The sequence below is a fragment of the Clytia hemisphaerica genome, unplaced genomic scaffold (assembly GCF_902728285.1).
Source record: "Clytia hemisphaerica strain Z4C2 unplaced genomic scaffold, Clytia hemisphaerica genome assembly, whole genome shotgun sequence".
Classification (NCBI taxonomy): Eukaryota; Metazoa; Cnidaria; class Hydrozoa; order Leptothecata; family Clytiidae; genus Clytia; species Clytia hemisphaerica.
Window position 1 is genome coordinate 848,106 of NW_027103627.1, and position 16,683 is coordinate 864,788.

Here is a 16,683-nt window from a genome sequence, read left to right on the forward strand (position 1 = left end):
TTAATTTACATAAGAACATCAAAAATTCATTTTTTTCGTTTTTTTGCCACCTGTCAAATATTTTAGGTGTTTAAAAAAACCTTTCGCTTGCAAACACGAGACTCGTTTCGTGCGTAACCCCAGTTACAATACACGGGTTGCAAAATTATAACAGTGCAGTCAAAACATTACTCGAAAAAGTTCACGTGATTTCAATCCCGTGCTACTTGCTTTACAACTTACAGCTTATAACTTAATTGGTGTCTATAAATTCTAACCAATCAGAAATGAAGATCATGTAACAAATGCATAAAAATTTCGAGTAAAAGCGTGATTTGACTTCAGTCTTTAATTTTGCAGCCTGTGTATTGATCGAAACAGTCTGTTGAGTTTTTTTTGAATCATAAACGCCACAATGGGATTGATTTAAGTTTCCCAGTGAGGAATGATGAAAGAATCCACCCTGGTAAAACCTAAGTCCACCCTCTCGCCCTGGTAAGTCTCCTTAGACCTCTAAAGGGCTGAATGATGTATTTGCATAAAGTAACAAAAGACGAAAAAATTGTTAACGTGTTTACATATAATGATTATTTTAAGCAATTAAATGAGTTTAAGTTGTTTAAAAATATTTACATGAGGTATAAGGCGAGAACAACCTAATTTGTTGTTCTACGGGCCCGACCGACCCTATTTTTGCTAAAATCAAGAAAATAATATATTGAATTTCCACTACAATATATTTTACAAACTAGTTATTTGTAAGAATCAAATTTGAATAAAGCTGAAAGTTAATTCAAGAAATTGAAAAATTTTAAAAATCAAGCATTCCATACATTAAAATTTTATTATGATCTTCATCGAAGATAAAAAAAGTGAATTTTTTATTCAGATATTTTTTGGAAAACATTTTCGGTACTTTACCAACCCTGATAAATGAAAAGTTATTCTTATTTTATCGATCGACCCATATTTTGCTGACGATCAGGCCGTAGAACAACAAATTAAATCGGTCTCGCCTATAATATGGTTATAATTTACATTATTCAATTACTTCAAGTTGTTGCGTCACTTTCAATCGGTAACTTGAAAACAAATCAATTTTCAAGTGCGTCAATAAGACATAACAACAAAAAAAGAACCCTAAAAACCATAAGATTTTAGTCAAACCCTCACAAAATGTAGACATTCCATGTAAAAGAATCTGTGATTTTACGATCAAAGCTAGTCGAGACTCACGGGGTAAAATCTAAAAAAAGATAAGCTTTGTATCACAAATGCACAAAAAACTACACGTTTTTTTATAAGAACAAACTATATAAGAACATAAGGCTTCGATGGGCAAAATATTAAGAACAAGTTAAGAACATTTTAAGGCTTTGCAGACTCAAAAACACCCGATTTCTTAAGAAAATAGGTAAAAATGGTCACAAAATGGTGAAAATAAGAATATGTTAAGAACATTTTTAGGCTTAAAACTCAAAAAGTTAAGAACATCCGAAGGCTTCAAAAATTTTGGGTGTTCTTATAAAAAAATGTGTATGTAATGTAACTCAGACTTTTAATACTTGAAAGTTTTAAATACCGTTATTCCAAAAATTAAATGTTATCTTAAAAATTATTAAAAGGTTTAAAAATTTACAGTGCATTAAAAATGTGTGTATATACAGTAGATGATGAAAATGCTTGAAATCTTAAATAATTTTAATTCATATCAATTTAGATAAAAAATTGTTTACATATATAAAAAACATCACTTATTTTTGCAATGACTCCCTTGTCATCAATCAATCAATCAATCAATCAATCAATCAATCAATCAATCAATCAATCAATCAATCAATCAATCAATCAATCAATCAATCAATCAATCAATCAATCAATCAATCAATCAATCAATCAATCATCAATCAATCAAACAAAGAAATAATCGTTTTCTATCTAATGACACTGTTAGATTAAATCACTGCGATGTAAAATACGTCTTCGAAAATAAAATCAAAAATTCGTCAATACCGCTATGGTATATTAAAAATCCGGGTTTGAAGTAATTTTCAATGTCAGAGGCACGTCGAGCCTTTCTAAAAGGCGTTTGCTACTCAAACCCAATACAATACAACAAAATTTTTTAGGTATACCAAACCATATGGTATATGGTTAAAAAAAAGTGCAATTTAGAATAAACAAATTTGATCTAATATTGCGGAACTGTGGGTTGGGAATACCTTATTTAGTTGATTTTGTCATCCATTTTAGTGTTTTCGTTCATGCAAATTCCATTGTAATTAACCATCATTCATGGAAACTTAAGTTGGTTTTGGATAACAACACCAGTCCCATTCCTGGAAAGAAAAATGGATGCAAAGATTTAAAATAACATAAATATAATCCCTGAAATGAAATATTGACGTAAAAACTTAAAAAAGTATAAATTATAATTTCATGTTGGTCCAAACGTTTCAGAACTCAAACTTAGAATGGATATTTTGTTCCCAGAAAACCTTGTTAAATATTAGAAGGCTATATCACACGGCAGGATGTGATGCGCAGTAGTGTAGTGGTCATCGTTCTTGACTTCCGTGCTGGAGGTCAGGGTTCGATTCCCACTCGGTGCTGCGATTCGCTTGGCAAGTGAATGTACCTTGGCCTGAGTCAACCCATACCATGTGAATAGGGTACCATCACTCTGATACAAGAGTATGAGGAGATATGCTGGACATTGAATGTGGTGTGGTGATGGTACTCATATGTTCAGTAAATGCGAGAACGCAAGGTTCTCCCGTACTGTGCGAGTATCATCATCATCGATACAGCACGGCTCTGATGTGTCGCAAACACAGAGTACAATATCTGGTAAGCGCTGTGATTTCCCTATCTAGGGGTAGGAAGCTATAGAGATAGGGCCCGGTCCGATGATATCGGAGGGTCATCTTCTCTTCTCTGTCTCTCTCTAAATATCACACGTCTACAAGTCCAACTAAAGTCATACTCCCTAAATTCGATTTCGCTACTTCTTGAGGCTTTACTCAGTTTACTTGTCAGTAATTGATTCTCTTGAAAGAAATAGCACTGCTAAATCAATCAGAAAAATAAAAAAGGGTTCTAACCCCTAAATACCTTGACATACTAGATAGGCTAACTGCTGCAGATTTCACCTTGAAAGTGTGTCCAGTTTTAAAGTCGACTACCCCTCCATGATAGTTTTTGGTTTAACGTCAGACTTTATAACATTCGACTTCCGTTGTGAACAACAAAAACAGAGTACGCAGGCGGACTAGTCAGCTTTATAACTGGACAAACTTCCTATTATATAGAAAGACCGTTGAGTTTCAAGCCCGAAGGGCTAGAGGCGAAACTTTAACCCTTCTCAGGCAAGAGAAATTGAAGCCACTTATTTCCCACCCAAAACGCACAATGACTCACGTGAATTTATTGAGAGAGACGTTCAGGTATTGTTCGTCATCTTGAATGTGTTTGAATTCTTTGTACATTTTGTTCAGCTAGAAATTTAAACGATATAATTAAAAAGACTTTGAGAAACATTAGAGGGATTATCTTTGAAAAGCAGTTGTTTCTTTTAATCTTTTTCTTTTAAGTTAATTGTCACTTCTTTAAAGTAAACTATTCTATGCCGATTTGAACAGGTGCATTTGTACTGTCTGGACAATTAACGTTGATTAAAATAACTAGCAACTTTTCGCAATTGGAGGGATAATTTCTTTTTTTCAAATTCATTATTTTTGAACAGATATTAGTCGCCCTCGACCTGGAACAAGCGTTCGAATCGAGGTGATCGCTTTCGAAAATCAAACGTTTGCGGTCATAATGGCAGAAATTCCGTTATTTAACAAAACATGAACAAGCAACATGCTGAATGGACCTACCTAATGATTAACATCAGATGAAAATAAGAAAAAAGTGACAATAATTGTACAAAAATTCAGAATGGAAAAATAAAGCACACAAGTGTTGAATAATGTAAAATGGTAAAAAGGAATTTCCCCAAATACGAAAATCACTTAAACCATTCAGGCCCAAAAAACCTTTTAAGCTGTTCTTGGCCCAAATTTGCCCAAATATATTTTTTTTCGAAAATCGGGCTCCGTCACATTTTAGGCATTGCCATTTTGCATCATATGCAAAAAATCAGAAAAAAATAATGGGTCAACTTTGAAAAAAGCTATATTTTCTTATTTGGTTAAAGGGAATTTCCCCAAAATAAGAAAATCCGTTTTTTAAGGCCAATAAGAATTTTCCGGGAAAAACCACTTCAGCCATTCTTTAGAGAATCTTGCCCTCCATCTTTGTACAAAAAATCAGAAAAAAGTAATGACAGGATTTTGCATAGGCTGCACGCATCCCCTCTGATAAGTTTTGATATAGGGGATGCGAATCAGGCTCACAAAACCGTTCCGAACTTAGCAAAAAATCTGCTAACCAAAAAAAGAGTTGAATGATAGAGAACTTTGATTGACAGTTTGTCGTCTTTTGTTATCTTGAGAGTTTTGTCTGCTAATTCAATTAATTTCGATAAACAAAAAGAAATAGAGGAGAAAGAGAGATTTCTAGCCATATGTTCTTTTTATTTGAATCTTTATTTGATTTCTATTTACGTCATCAAATAACTCAAACAATACACATCGAGTTTTTTGAACAATACAAGTCGCCAAAATTCTGCAAAATACATAGCCATTCGGTAATTTTCTCGGAAGCGATATCAGAGCCCGATTCGCATCCCCTATATCAAAACTTATTTGGGGATGCATGCAGCCTAGATTTTGCACAAAGTCCAAAAAACCCTATTTTTAGGTAGTTTTTGGCCCAAATTTGCCCAAATAAATTTTTTCTCAAAAATCTGGCTCCGTCACGTTCTGGGCATTGCCATTTTGCATCATTGTGCAAAAAATCGGAAAAAACTAATGAGCCAATCCTGAGAAAAGCTGGTAACAGACGGACGGACGAACGAACGAACGAACGAACAGACGAACGAACGGACATGGGTTAATTTATAGAACCTCCACCGGGGTACCCGGAGGTAGGTCCAAAAAGCTCTATAGAAGATATCTGTAGACATTTCGAATCGAGTTGATCGCTTTCGAGAATCAAACGTTTGCGGTCATAATGGCGGAAATTCCGTTACTTAACAAAGCATGAAAAACCTGTATAGAAGATATCTGTAGACATTTCGAATCGAGGTGATCGTTTTCGAAAATCAAACGTTTGCGGTCATAATGGCGGAAATTCCGTTACTTAACAAAGCATGAAAAACCTGTATAGAAGATATCTGTAGACATTTCGAATCGAGGTGATCGCTTTCGAGAATCAAACGTTTGCGGTCATAATGGCTGAAATTCCGTTAAAGCATGAAAAACCTCTATAGAAAATATATGTAGACGTTTCGAATCGAGGTGATCGCTTTCGAAAATCAAACGTTTGCAGTCATAATAGCTGAAATTCCGTTAAAGCATGAAAAACCTCTATAGAAAATATCTGTAGACATTTCGAATCGAGGTGATCGTTTTCGAAAATCGAACGTTTGCAGTCATAATGGCAGAAATTCCGTTACTTAACAAAGCATGAAAAAGCCTGTATAGAAGATATCTGTAGACGTTTCGAATCGAGGTGATCGCTTTCGAGAATCAAACGTTTGCGGTCATAATGGCTGAAATTCCGTTAAAGCATGAAAAACCTCTATAGAAAATATATGTAGACGTTTCGAATCGAGGTGATCGCTTTCGAAAATCAAACGTTTGCAGTCATAATAGCTGAAATTCCGTTAAAGCATGAAAAACCTCTATAGAAAATATCTGTAGACATTTCGAATCGAGGTGATCGTTTTCGAAAATCAAACGTTTGCAGTCATAATAGCTGAAATTCCGTTAAAGCATGAAAAACCTCTATAGAAAATATCTGTAGACGTTTCGAATCGAGGTGATCGCTTTCGAAAATCAAACGTTTGCAGTCATAATAGCTGAAATTCCGTTAAAGCATGAAAAACCTATATAGAAGATATCTGTAGACGTTTCGAATCGAGGTGATCGCTTTCGAAAATCAAACGTTTGCGGTCATAATGGCGGAAATTCCGTTACTTAACAAAGCATGAATAACCTCTATAGAAGATATCTGTAGACATTTCGAATCGAGGTGATCGTTTTCGAAAATCAAACGTTTGCGGTCATAATGGCTGATATTCCGTTGCTTAACAAAGCATGAAAAACCTCTATAGAAGATATCTGTAGACGTTTCGAATGGAGGTGATCGCTTACGAAAATCAAACGTTTGCAGTCATAATGGCGGAAATTCCGTTACTTAACAAAGCATGAAAAACCTATATAGAAGATATCTGTAGACTTTTCGAATCGAGGTGATCGCTTTCGAAAATCAAACGTTTGCGGTCATAATGGCGGAAATTCCGTTGCTTAACAAAGCATGAAAAAGCTCTATAGAAGATATCTGTAGACTTTTCGAATCGAGGTGATCGCTTACGAAAATCGAACGTTTGCGGTCATAATGGCGGAAATTCCGTTACTTAACAAAGCATGAAAAACCTCTATTCATGATATGCACCATTGCAATGTCTTCTATGGAACCAACAGCTGATTGGTTGCAAGTGACGTATTGACTGATTTTACGTCACTTACAACCAATCAGCTGTTGGGTCCATGATGCAAGAAGACATTGCAGTGGTGCATTTCATGAATAGAAGATATCTGTACACGTACCTCGTCTGATATTCGCTCTACCAATGCACGGGAACGCTCTGAATTTAAATTGTCGAGGTCAGCTGAAAATGTTTCATCTTCAATCTTAAACTTTCCTTTGACTTCGACAGCTGTAAATGAAAAAAAAAACATTTCATTTGCTAAAAGTGTCTATTTTTGTTTTCCAGTCATGTGGAGACCACTCTCAAGGGGATTTATCTAAATTACTACGCTAACATGGTTTCCACATGTGAAAGTGTACAAAGGGGTTTACAAATAACCATAAATTAAGGCTGAAAATGAAATTCTGCTAAGAATATGCTTATAAAAAAAAGAGTGTATTCGAAAGCTCAATTTTAGCTGTGCGCCCCAGCCCAGAATTAAAAAAAAACGGTGGAGTTTCCATAACTCGAACACACATGGAGAATTAAAAGATGCTCGAGTTAATAGACATACTCGCAGTCTTGTCAGCTGAAAAGACGAAAAAAAACTCGTTCGAATTAAAGAGCCATTCAGACTTAGGACTACTGTTTAAATAAGGGCTCACGTGCGCACTCTTCGACTTACGATGTACGAGTTAAGAGACATACTAGCAAAGTATGGCTAGCTAAAAAGATGACTTTTGTATAAAGAATAACTCACGTGCGCACTCTTCGACTTGACACGGAACATATTTCCATTTGCTTCCATCGCAGTTCCTGCCACCTAAGTCAGGTGTCGGATCTGTACAATGACGAACCCATGTCTCCGTTACTGTATCGTTGCCATAACGACAAGGAGCAGAACAATCTGAAAACTTCTCATATTGTGTCCAACCACCGTGCACTAAAATAAAAAGCCTACCATATAGAGATGGATTTCTAAGGGTTTCCTGGTTTGTTTACATTTTGTAACTTTGGGGTCCAATACAATAGTCTCAATCTGGACTTGATATTCTAGTGTCAGATTTGAGCACTCTTTCCAATCGAGCTTGACGGAAGCTAGGCAAACCTGGGTAAACTCCCAAATCAAATGTAAACAAATGGTGTCATCAGAAATCCATCTATAGTACCAGTAATACACCTATCAACCACGTTTTAAGGAGAAGACAATGTTATTCGGCTTTCGGTGAGCCGAATCCCTAGTCGGGTTTTTAAATGGCTAAATTCTAGTCGGAATTAGCAATCACCTAAAATAGGGGCGAAGGTTCAAAACATCGCTGCGAAATCTGTTTCACACGGTCAGGTGAAATTCTGTAAAACAAACCTCACAGATATTGAAAATTTCCCAGCCTTCAAAGCTTTAGCTTGTCAGAAGAAATAAAGAGTGTACGTGTGCATAAAAAAACAACAACTATACCTGGACAAATGGGAGGATCACCACATCTTTGGAATTCAATGGGTACACCCATACAGTCTCGACCACCGTACTGTTTTCGTGGATTGTTACATTCTCGAGTTCGGTTTTTCATTCCATTACCGCAAGAGACATTACAACGACCGTAACCGGGCCATTCGGACCACTGGCCATCAACTAAAGAATAATAGTATGGTTAGGTAATTGGTATGACGACGATGAATTCGAACGGGAAATGTAATAGACTAAAGTCTATCCAGATATAATCGGCAGTGGAAACAAGCATACCTGTAACTTTTCATAGTCAAATATAATTGCAAAATATTTTTTTGCTTGTTTGACTTTGGAGGTTCGGTAAAAAGGTGGCCAAATGGCCGTCCCATGTTTTGTCAGATAGTCCCAAGTTCCAAGAGCAGTTGACGGTAGCAAGGGGTATTTCGGGTCCTATATCTTCCGAAGGACTTTTCTGTTTGCTTTGAAATTTCACAACCTTCTTAACCTAAAGTTGAACTACCACTTGTGTAAAAATGAACGTTGTAGAGAGTGCAGACGGGTTGAAACCCCCCTGAAGGTTCAGCCCCCCCCCCCCTGAGATTTAGCCCCCACCAAATTCGAAATAGACAAAATACAAAAAAACAATTTAATTTATGCTTAAAAATCTGAACTCTTCAGAATTTAAAAATACTCTAGGAGCTGAGTTAGGTCCCGTATGCACATCGGCGTATAGTCATTTTTTCTTTTGATCATGAAAGTATAGCCCTTGAAGAGTCAGAAAACGTGTGTGGCGTTATTGGGATCAGGCTCAAATTTCCATAATGGCGGATTTTAGATTTTCAACCCTTTTTAGCCCTCTTGCTTAAAAATGAATTTTTTTTTGACTTCAAACATAGACATATTATATACCAATCGATCACAAATTTTATGCTAATTAAGAAAAAGGTCAGAACCATGGTCTGAAAATTTTGCTATCTAAAGATATGAAGCACTTTCGATTTTGATTTTTTGAAATGATTACTTTTGGTTCCAAATTTGCGTGGCTGTAACATTTGATTGGCTTACTTGATTTACTTGAAATTTTCCGAGGGTCTTGTCTACCTTCGAAATAATAAAATTCAGGAAAAATTTTTTTTCTACATGAATTTAGAAATCCATAATGGCGGATTCAAAATTTTCTTTCGTCACATGGGGTCCTAGGCTCTGCTAGCCTAAGAAAAATATTTTTGATCTTAAAACCATGTATATTATATACCAATCGATCAGAAATTCTATGCTGATTAAGAAAAAGGTCAATATTATGGTCTGAAAATTTTTCTATCTTGAGCTATGAAGTACTTTCGTTTTCAAAACTTAGAAAACGAAAGTACTTCGTATCTCTTGATAGCGATATTTTCAGACCATGGTTCTGACCTTTTTCTTAATCAGCATAAAATTTGTGATCGATTGGTATATAATATGTCTATGTTTGAAGTCAAAAAAAAATTCATTTTCAAGCAAGAGGGCTAAAAAGGGTTGAAAATCTAAAATCCGGCATTATGGAAATTTGAGCCTGATCCAAATAACGCCACACACGTTTTCTGACTCTTCAAGGGCTATACTTTCATGATCAAAAGAAAAAATGACTATACACCAATGTGCATGCGGGACACAACAACTAGAACTATCAAAAAGCTTATTAAAAAGATAGCAAAATAAATTAGAACAAGCAACATGCTGAATGGACCTACCTAATGATTAACATCAGATGAAAATAAGAAAAAAGTGACAATAATTGTACAAAAATTCAGAATGGAAAAATAAAGCTTGTGTGTTGAATAATGTAAAATGGGAAAAAGGAATTTCCCCAAATACGAAAATCACTTAAACCATTCATGCCCAAAAAACCTTTTAAGCTGTTTTTGGCCCAAATTTGCCCCAAAAAAATTTTCCTTAAAAATCTGGCTCCGTCACACTTTGGGCATTGCCATTTTGCATCATTGTGCAAAAAACCAGAAAACAATTATGAGTCAACATTGAGAAAAGATATATTTTCTTATTTGGTGAAAGGGAATTTCCCCAAAATACGAAAATCCGTCTTTTAAGGCGAATAAGAATTTTCCAGGAAAAACCACTTCAGCCATTCTTTAGAGAATCTTGCCCTCCATCTTTGTACAAAAAATCAGAAAAAAGTAATGACAGGATTTTACACAAAGTCCAAAAAACCCTATTTTTAGGCAGTTTTTGGCCCAAATTTGCCCAAATATATTATTTTTCGAAAATCGGGCTTCGTCACATTTCAGGCATTGCCATTTTGCATCATTGTGCAAAAAATCAGAAAAAAATAATGAGTCAACATTGAGAAAAGCTATATTTTCTGATTTGGTTAAAGGGAATTTCCCCAAAATACGAAAATCCGTTTTTTAAGGCGAATAAGAATTTTCCGGGAAAAACCACTTCAGCCATTCTTTAGAGAATCTTGCCCTCCATCTTTGTACAAAAAATCAGAAAAAAGTAATGACAGGATTTGCACTAAGTCCAAAAAAACCTATTTTTAGGTGGTTTTTGGCCCAAATTTGCCCAAATAAATTTTTTCTCAAAAATCGGGCTCTGTCACGTTCTGGGCATTGCCATTTTGCATCATTGTGCAAAAAATCAGAAAAAACTAAGGAGCCAATCCTGAGAAAAGCTGGTAACAGACGGACGGACGGACGGACGAACGGACGAACGAACGGACATGGGTTAATTTATAGAACCTCCACCGGGGTACCCGGAGGTAGGTCCAAAAATAAAAGTAAAAGAATAATAGAACTAACCTATCAGAACTTATAAAGAACAACAATAAAATAATTTAATGAGATAAAAGTCTTGAACTAGCTAAGGAGGTAGCAGGTTCGATTCCAGCCATCTTAATAGGATGTAGTTCATTGGCTAGAGCACTTTAGTCATATTCAAGGCAGCATCTCATCGTTTTGAAAAAGAAAGAAAAACAGAAGAAAGAGAAGAAAGGAATAATTAAAAAATTAGTCAAAAGCGAATGTCAATGATCTTAGGGAAAAAGAGCCCCCAGCCAGAACTTTAGGTTCTGCACCCCCCCTCCCCCTAAGAGCCAGGGGGTTGCATTTTATCCATAAGTAAATTATATTGACTATCGAAAGTTACAGACATTCTTGTTTCACTGCCAATTATATCTGGATAGACTTTAATAACAGTCTATTCCTCTAAAGAATCCTGCATTGCAATACGCACGCGTAATTTATCGTTCTGCAGTTAAAAATTTGTCCACTTTTATTGGGACACACTGTATGAATATATTTTCTCCTTGAAGGTACTTCAAAATATAATTAACTAATCAACTTACTAGGACAGTTAGTAAGGTTGCATGGTTGCGTATCAAACTCTTTGATACCGAAGTCTTCGGAAACCAATATTCGGTATCGGATCTTGGTTGCTGTGCCACAAGTTGCAGTACATGGACTAAACATACTCCAACCTCCAAAAGTGTTCTCGCCTGACATGAAAACAAACAGAATTTTGTTAGACTTCGCATATTAGTAAAGGGCATTTTGTAAAATCGCTCGAATGTTTTGATCAAAGCACTTGTTATACATTTTTGGAAAGCTAAGGGGTAAGGGAATCGAAATTACGATGTTTCCAATTTTTTTTCGGACACTTTGGTGTGATTTTCGGACAAATATGACGGTCTCAGGCAAAAATCATAGGGTTAAAAATTAATGAAAATTTTAGCTCGAGAAAACAGAGACCTGTTGTATATTTTTGGAAAGCTCTCAAAAAATTAAGATTAGAGATATATTGCAAGTATAGGTGATTTCAGTACCTAACTCGAGATATTGAGCTTCAAAAAGCGCAAAAACTGGACAAAATAGCTGTTTCTAGCTGAAAAACACGGTTTTCAAGGGTTAATATCTCGAGTTAGGTACAGAAATCAGCTATACTTGCAATATATCTCTAATCTTAATTTTTTGAGAGCTTTCCAAAAATATACAACAGGTCTCTGTTTTCTCGAGCTAAAATTTTCATTAATTTTTAACCCTATGATTTTTGCCTGAGACCGTCATATTTGTCCGAAAATCACACCAAAGTGTCCGAAAAAAAATTGGAAACATTGAAATTTCGATTCCCCTACCCCTTAGCTTTCCAAAAATATATAACAAGTGCTTCTAACAAAACATTCGAGCGATTCCAAAAAATCGAACAAAATTCCCCCTACTATATGAGCCTATAACGTGTTTTTCTATCACCTTGTTGGTTTCACTGGCCTCAAATAAACGGATTGGACTAAGAGATACCGTCAATATTAATAGAAGCAGCAGAGTATAAAAAAAAGAGAGAAAAAAAGGGGGACTTAAAGGAGGGAACCTGCCGTGACACTGTGACACCGTAGTGTAAAGGTAGAGGAGTCGGCGAGAGTGCATAAGGCACAGATATTTGTAAAGCCCGAAGGGCTAGATAGGCAACTTTAAGCTTTCTTCAGCAAAAAAAAGTGAATATCGGAAAAAATATTGTTGATATTGTTTTCCAAAACCCGCGAAGCTTCTGATTGGTCCATTGCTGAAATTATATTGTAATGTCACGTGACTCTGGTAGGAAATCCTTCCAAAGACGAGCTTTACTTTTTGACCAAGGCCGCTTATCTAGCCATTCGGGCTATACTATATCATTGGCGAAAGTTCGTGGGTTAAATCCGCAGCCGGGAAGTACCTGCATGCTTGGCTATTAAGTCCGGATAGCTATCCATCGAAAAAAGGGCTTTCGGGACGTCACCGAAAGCGGTTTTAAAATTATACAAAAAATATACCTGTCGGAACACAGTTGCATACTCTTTTGTGGTCCGCGTTTGCTGGAGCTTCACATTTATTAGTGACCGGAACCTTATTAAATCCCTTGCATTCACCATTTGGACCGATAGCAGGCTCAGAGTCGTCTTCGTGATCTGTATATATTGTACAGTTAATTCCTGCTGCGTCAGCAATATCTGATCCGTTTAATTTATTCAAAATGGCGCATTCAAGGCCCAATTCTTCGCAGCCATCCTTACAATTGCCTGATGTTTGCACAAAACCTGCAAAATGAGAAAATATAGAAGAGTTTTGTTAGCATAGACCAAGACATTCTTAAGGAACTAAAGTAAGAAATAATCGTATGCTACTCTGGAGTTGTTCAAATCAAGAAGGAAAAATGTAAATAAAATCATGCAGAAAATAAATTTCGTTGCCTATGTCGGAATAAACTCTGATACCAGGTGCACCACAAAAAAGTTTCTCTCTTTGAAACTAATTTTCTTGAAGTGTAAAAATTTTAAAAGATCCATTTCTATTTCATTGAAAAGAAGAAAGATAAACTTAAATTTTGATGGGTCATCTATTAAACTCGATTCATTAGATCAAAAGTTATGCTCAATTGAATAGAAAAGCTTACTTTCGGAAAGTGCTGAAAAAAGTTAAAAATAGACCTATCAAATCAAACAGAAGCATAATTACATAATACATCATAATTTTCGTTTCAGTCATTAAAAATGATAATTAGCTGTCTAAATGACCTTTTGTTGTATAAAGGAAGGTTGAATTTCAATGAAATGAAGAAAATTCGTCAAAAAAGGCCAACAAATCTGGTAAAGTTCATAAAAATACATCAAATACGGGTTTTGAGCCAGTCTTACATAGACTTTATTCAGTCTAGAACCAAAATTCTGAGGAAAATTTCGGTAAAAGTAAATTAAAGTGATTTTGATGAACATTTTAAACCCATTCGATTCTTCAGTTTCAAAATTTATGTATTTAGTTACTGAAAAATGCTCTTAATCATGTAAAGGCTATTGTGATTGCCAATTTTAAAATAAAAATTTGATAGGTCGATCTTTAACGATTTCGAGCACTTTCTGAAAGTAACTTTTCATTCAATTGAGCATAACTTTTGATCTAATGAATCGAATTTAATAGATGACCCATCAAAATTTAAGTTTATCTTTCTTCTTTTCAATGAAATAGGAATGGTTCTTTTAAAATTTTTAGATTCAGTTTCAAAGAGAGAAACTTTTTTGTGGCGCACCCGGTAGATAATAGAGCTCGATTAAAATGTTGATGATTACTTATTGCATTTTAGAAATCGAAAAATCGGTCGCTGTAGAAATTCTATTCCCAGTAAAATTATTTCCATTTTTTGATATTTAGCAAACCACCCACACTTTCAAGGATGAAACTTATCTTGAAATTTCGTGAAAATAACTTAAACATGAGTCACCTGGGCAACCTGGTCTATCATGACCACAGTCTTCAACTTCAATATGTTCGTAGATAAGTTCATAATTGGATGGCACGGGGTAACCACAGGGAGTTCCATCGTTTTCAGGTGGTGAACATTGACGTTTCCGCATACGGGTACCATTACCACAACTGCCAGAACAAACACTCCACTCATCGAACTCCGTCCATACAGAATGTTCTAAAATATAGTTTTTCGAACATTAAAGCTTCAAAGAACTGTTGAGGGTTGCTGGTTTTGAGCAAGAGCTTCAGCTCAGCTTGAGCGAGAGCTTTCAGTCCTCTACCGGAGGTGTTTAGAGGCCGTGTGAAGCCTTCCCGGGGGCCCTGTAGGGGTACTCTGGATGAAAGCGGAGGGACTTCGCCTGACGGCTTGGTCGGCCTTGGGAAAGTTATAAACAAAGAATATCCCAGCTGGCACACAACGTTGTTTCAACGTTCATCTAACGTTCACAACGTCCATGTAACGTTATATGAACGTTAAAACACCGTTGTGTGCCAGCTGGGATATCAATTTTTATTAAAAATTTTGATGCCTTTTAACTTTCAAAAGTCAAGCTTAGGGAAGGAAGTTCGCATATATTAAGCTTGACCGAGACATTACATTAAATTATATTACCAGTTTAAGAAAAGACTAGTCACGTGCAACCTTCGAACGATTCAATTACAGTTTTAAAATTGGATATAATTATGCTATTATGGGCCCAATTCAGACAAGTTGATGTAGTGTAAGGCGTCAGCGCCACAAACAAGGGATTCGAACTTAAATTCTTTCCCCTTTCCATGTTCCGTCAGCTCACCATAGATAGCCAAGTCGACTGTGGGCCTGGACCATGATTGTTAAAATAATCGAGAGACTTGCTTAAAAGCCTTAAAATACTAGCCTTCCTACGTAAAGTATCTTCTCAATCTACTTTTAGGGATGGAATTACGGTGGAATTATATTTGAACCATGGCTGAAGAAGTTTTTTCAAAGGGAATTTGGCGCATGGCTTGCAAAATTAAATTTTTTAGAAATTTTATTGGTAGGTGAAAGATATTTCTGGCCAAAAAAAGGGGAATGGGGAATGAATACAGCAATCAAAATTTAGCGGGTTTTTAATTTGGCTGATGGCGAGAAAAGAATTAAATTTGGTGGGAACTTAATTAGGCGGATTTTGGCCAAATCCGCTAAATTTTCTTTCCACTAGAAATCAAGGTATCTATTATTACTTGGACAAGGGGTTGGGTTGCAGGTCTCTTCTTCATTCTTGGAGTAGGCTTTACAATCGTCTGGATCTCCTTGGCATTCTCGGGTCCGTATTTTATTTCCTGTGCCACATGTACGATCGCAATCAGACCAATCAGTCCATTGTGTCATAGGTTCTGCAAAGAAAACATTCATGATTAATAATGATAGATTAAACAGAAAGTTATAAAGCTTGGCTCCAAAAAATTCAATAAAGAATTCCGTAGGAAATTTCCCTTCTGTCCACTTTCTCGCTCAGTTTGAACCACAAGTGATTTTGTGGTTTAGAGATGCTGGCTAAATCGATCTTGCCAACCAGGGTGCAATACGCAGTGCTGACAAGTCCCGAAAAGGACGAAATGCATATGCTACTCTGCCACCCGAATCTCCTGAGTGAATATAGTTGGACAAAAATTCTTATTTCTTCGCATTTATTTTGTGGGCACTTTTTAAGTCACAAAGAAATTATTGAAAATGTGTAGATACCCCCTGGAAAATGGCAAAATTTGCAAATTTACCTTTGGAAAGATTTTTTTTCGTACCTTAAAGTGAAGATAGACGAACTAAAATCAGTCTTTTACCCCTTGGAAAATTTTAGAACAACCTTCTAACCCCTTGGAAACTTTTCTCAGATTACCCTCTGTAAATGATCACCCCCTGTATGGATATAAAATGTAATGGCCCATTTCTGCGTATTTATGATGAGAAACCTCATACTAGGTTAGAGGTCTTACCTGCACACGATGGGAGACCAACACATGGTTGATACTTGAATTCGCCGTGTGGATGTGCAGGGTCGTCTATCGCCGCTTCACATTCCGACGCGTTGATCGGTGTTAAATCCATCCCGATACATTCCCGACGAAATGTCTCGGTACCGTTGTCACATGTTTCATTGCAACCAAGGGAAATCCAAGTTTCGTTCCATTCTGTTGGAAAGGAAAACTTATTGAAAATAACTTCACATTCATTTTATAAGACTTCGGTGGGATTATATCTTCCATGATTAACATAACTTATCTTTAAATGGAGAAGTGTTAAAAATGTTAAAATTTTGTCTAACCCATTAACTTTAAATTTTGAGATTGTGTTATTTCATTCTGTTGTAAATGAGATAGATATTTAAGACATTTTTATGGTATTCAAGAATGCCTATGCTGAGTAAGAAGAATTAACAAAATAATTTTTT

General features: G+C 35.9%; 1 protein-coding gene across 1 annotated transcript in view; it reads right to left on the minus strand.

Moving 5' to 3' along the window:
* Positions 1-541: 541 nt before the first annotated feature.
* Positions 542-16,683, minus strand: part of LOC136802504 (uncharacterized) — a 44,566-nt gene continuing 28,424 nt past the window's right edge. Inside the window, exons 19-28 of the mRNA XM_067059235.1 lie at positions 16,229-16,423; positions 15,479-15,631; positions 14,247-14,447; positions 12,805-13,068; positions 11,347-11,496; positions 8,016-8,189; positions 7,320-7,502; positions 6,699-6,808; positions 3,400-3,476; positions 542-2,318 (exon numbers count right to left, since the gene is read on the minus strand). Of these exons, the coding sequence (XP_066915336.1) occupies positions 2,273-2,318; positions 3,400-3,476; positions 6,699-6,808; positions 7,320-7,502; positions 8,016-8,189; positions 11,347-11,496; positions 12,805-13,068; positions 14,247-14,447; positions 15,479-15,631; positions 16,229-16,423 (1,553 nt within the window). The 3' untranslated portion in view covers positions 542-2,272. The remainder of the gene's footprint in view (positions 2,319-3,399; positions 3,477-6,698; positions 6,809-7,319; positions 7,503-8,015; positions 8,190-11,346; positions 11,497-12,804; positions 13,069-14,246; positions 14,448-15,478; positions 15,632-16,228; positions 16,424-16,683) is intronic.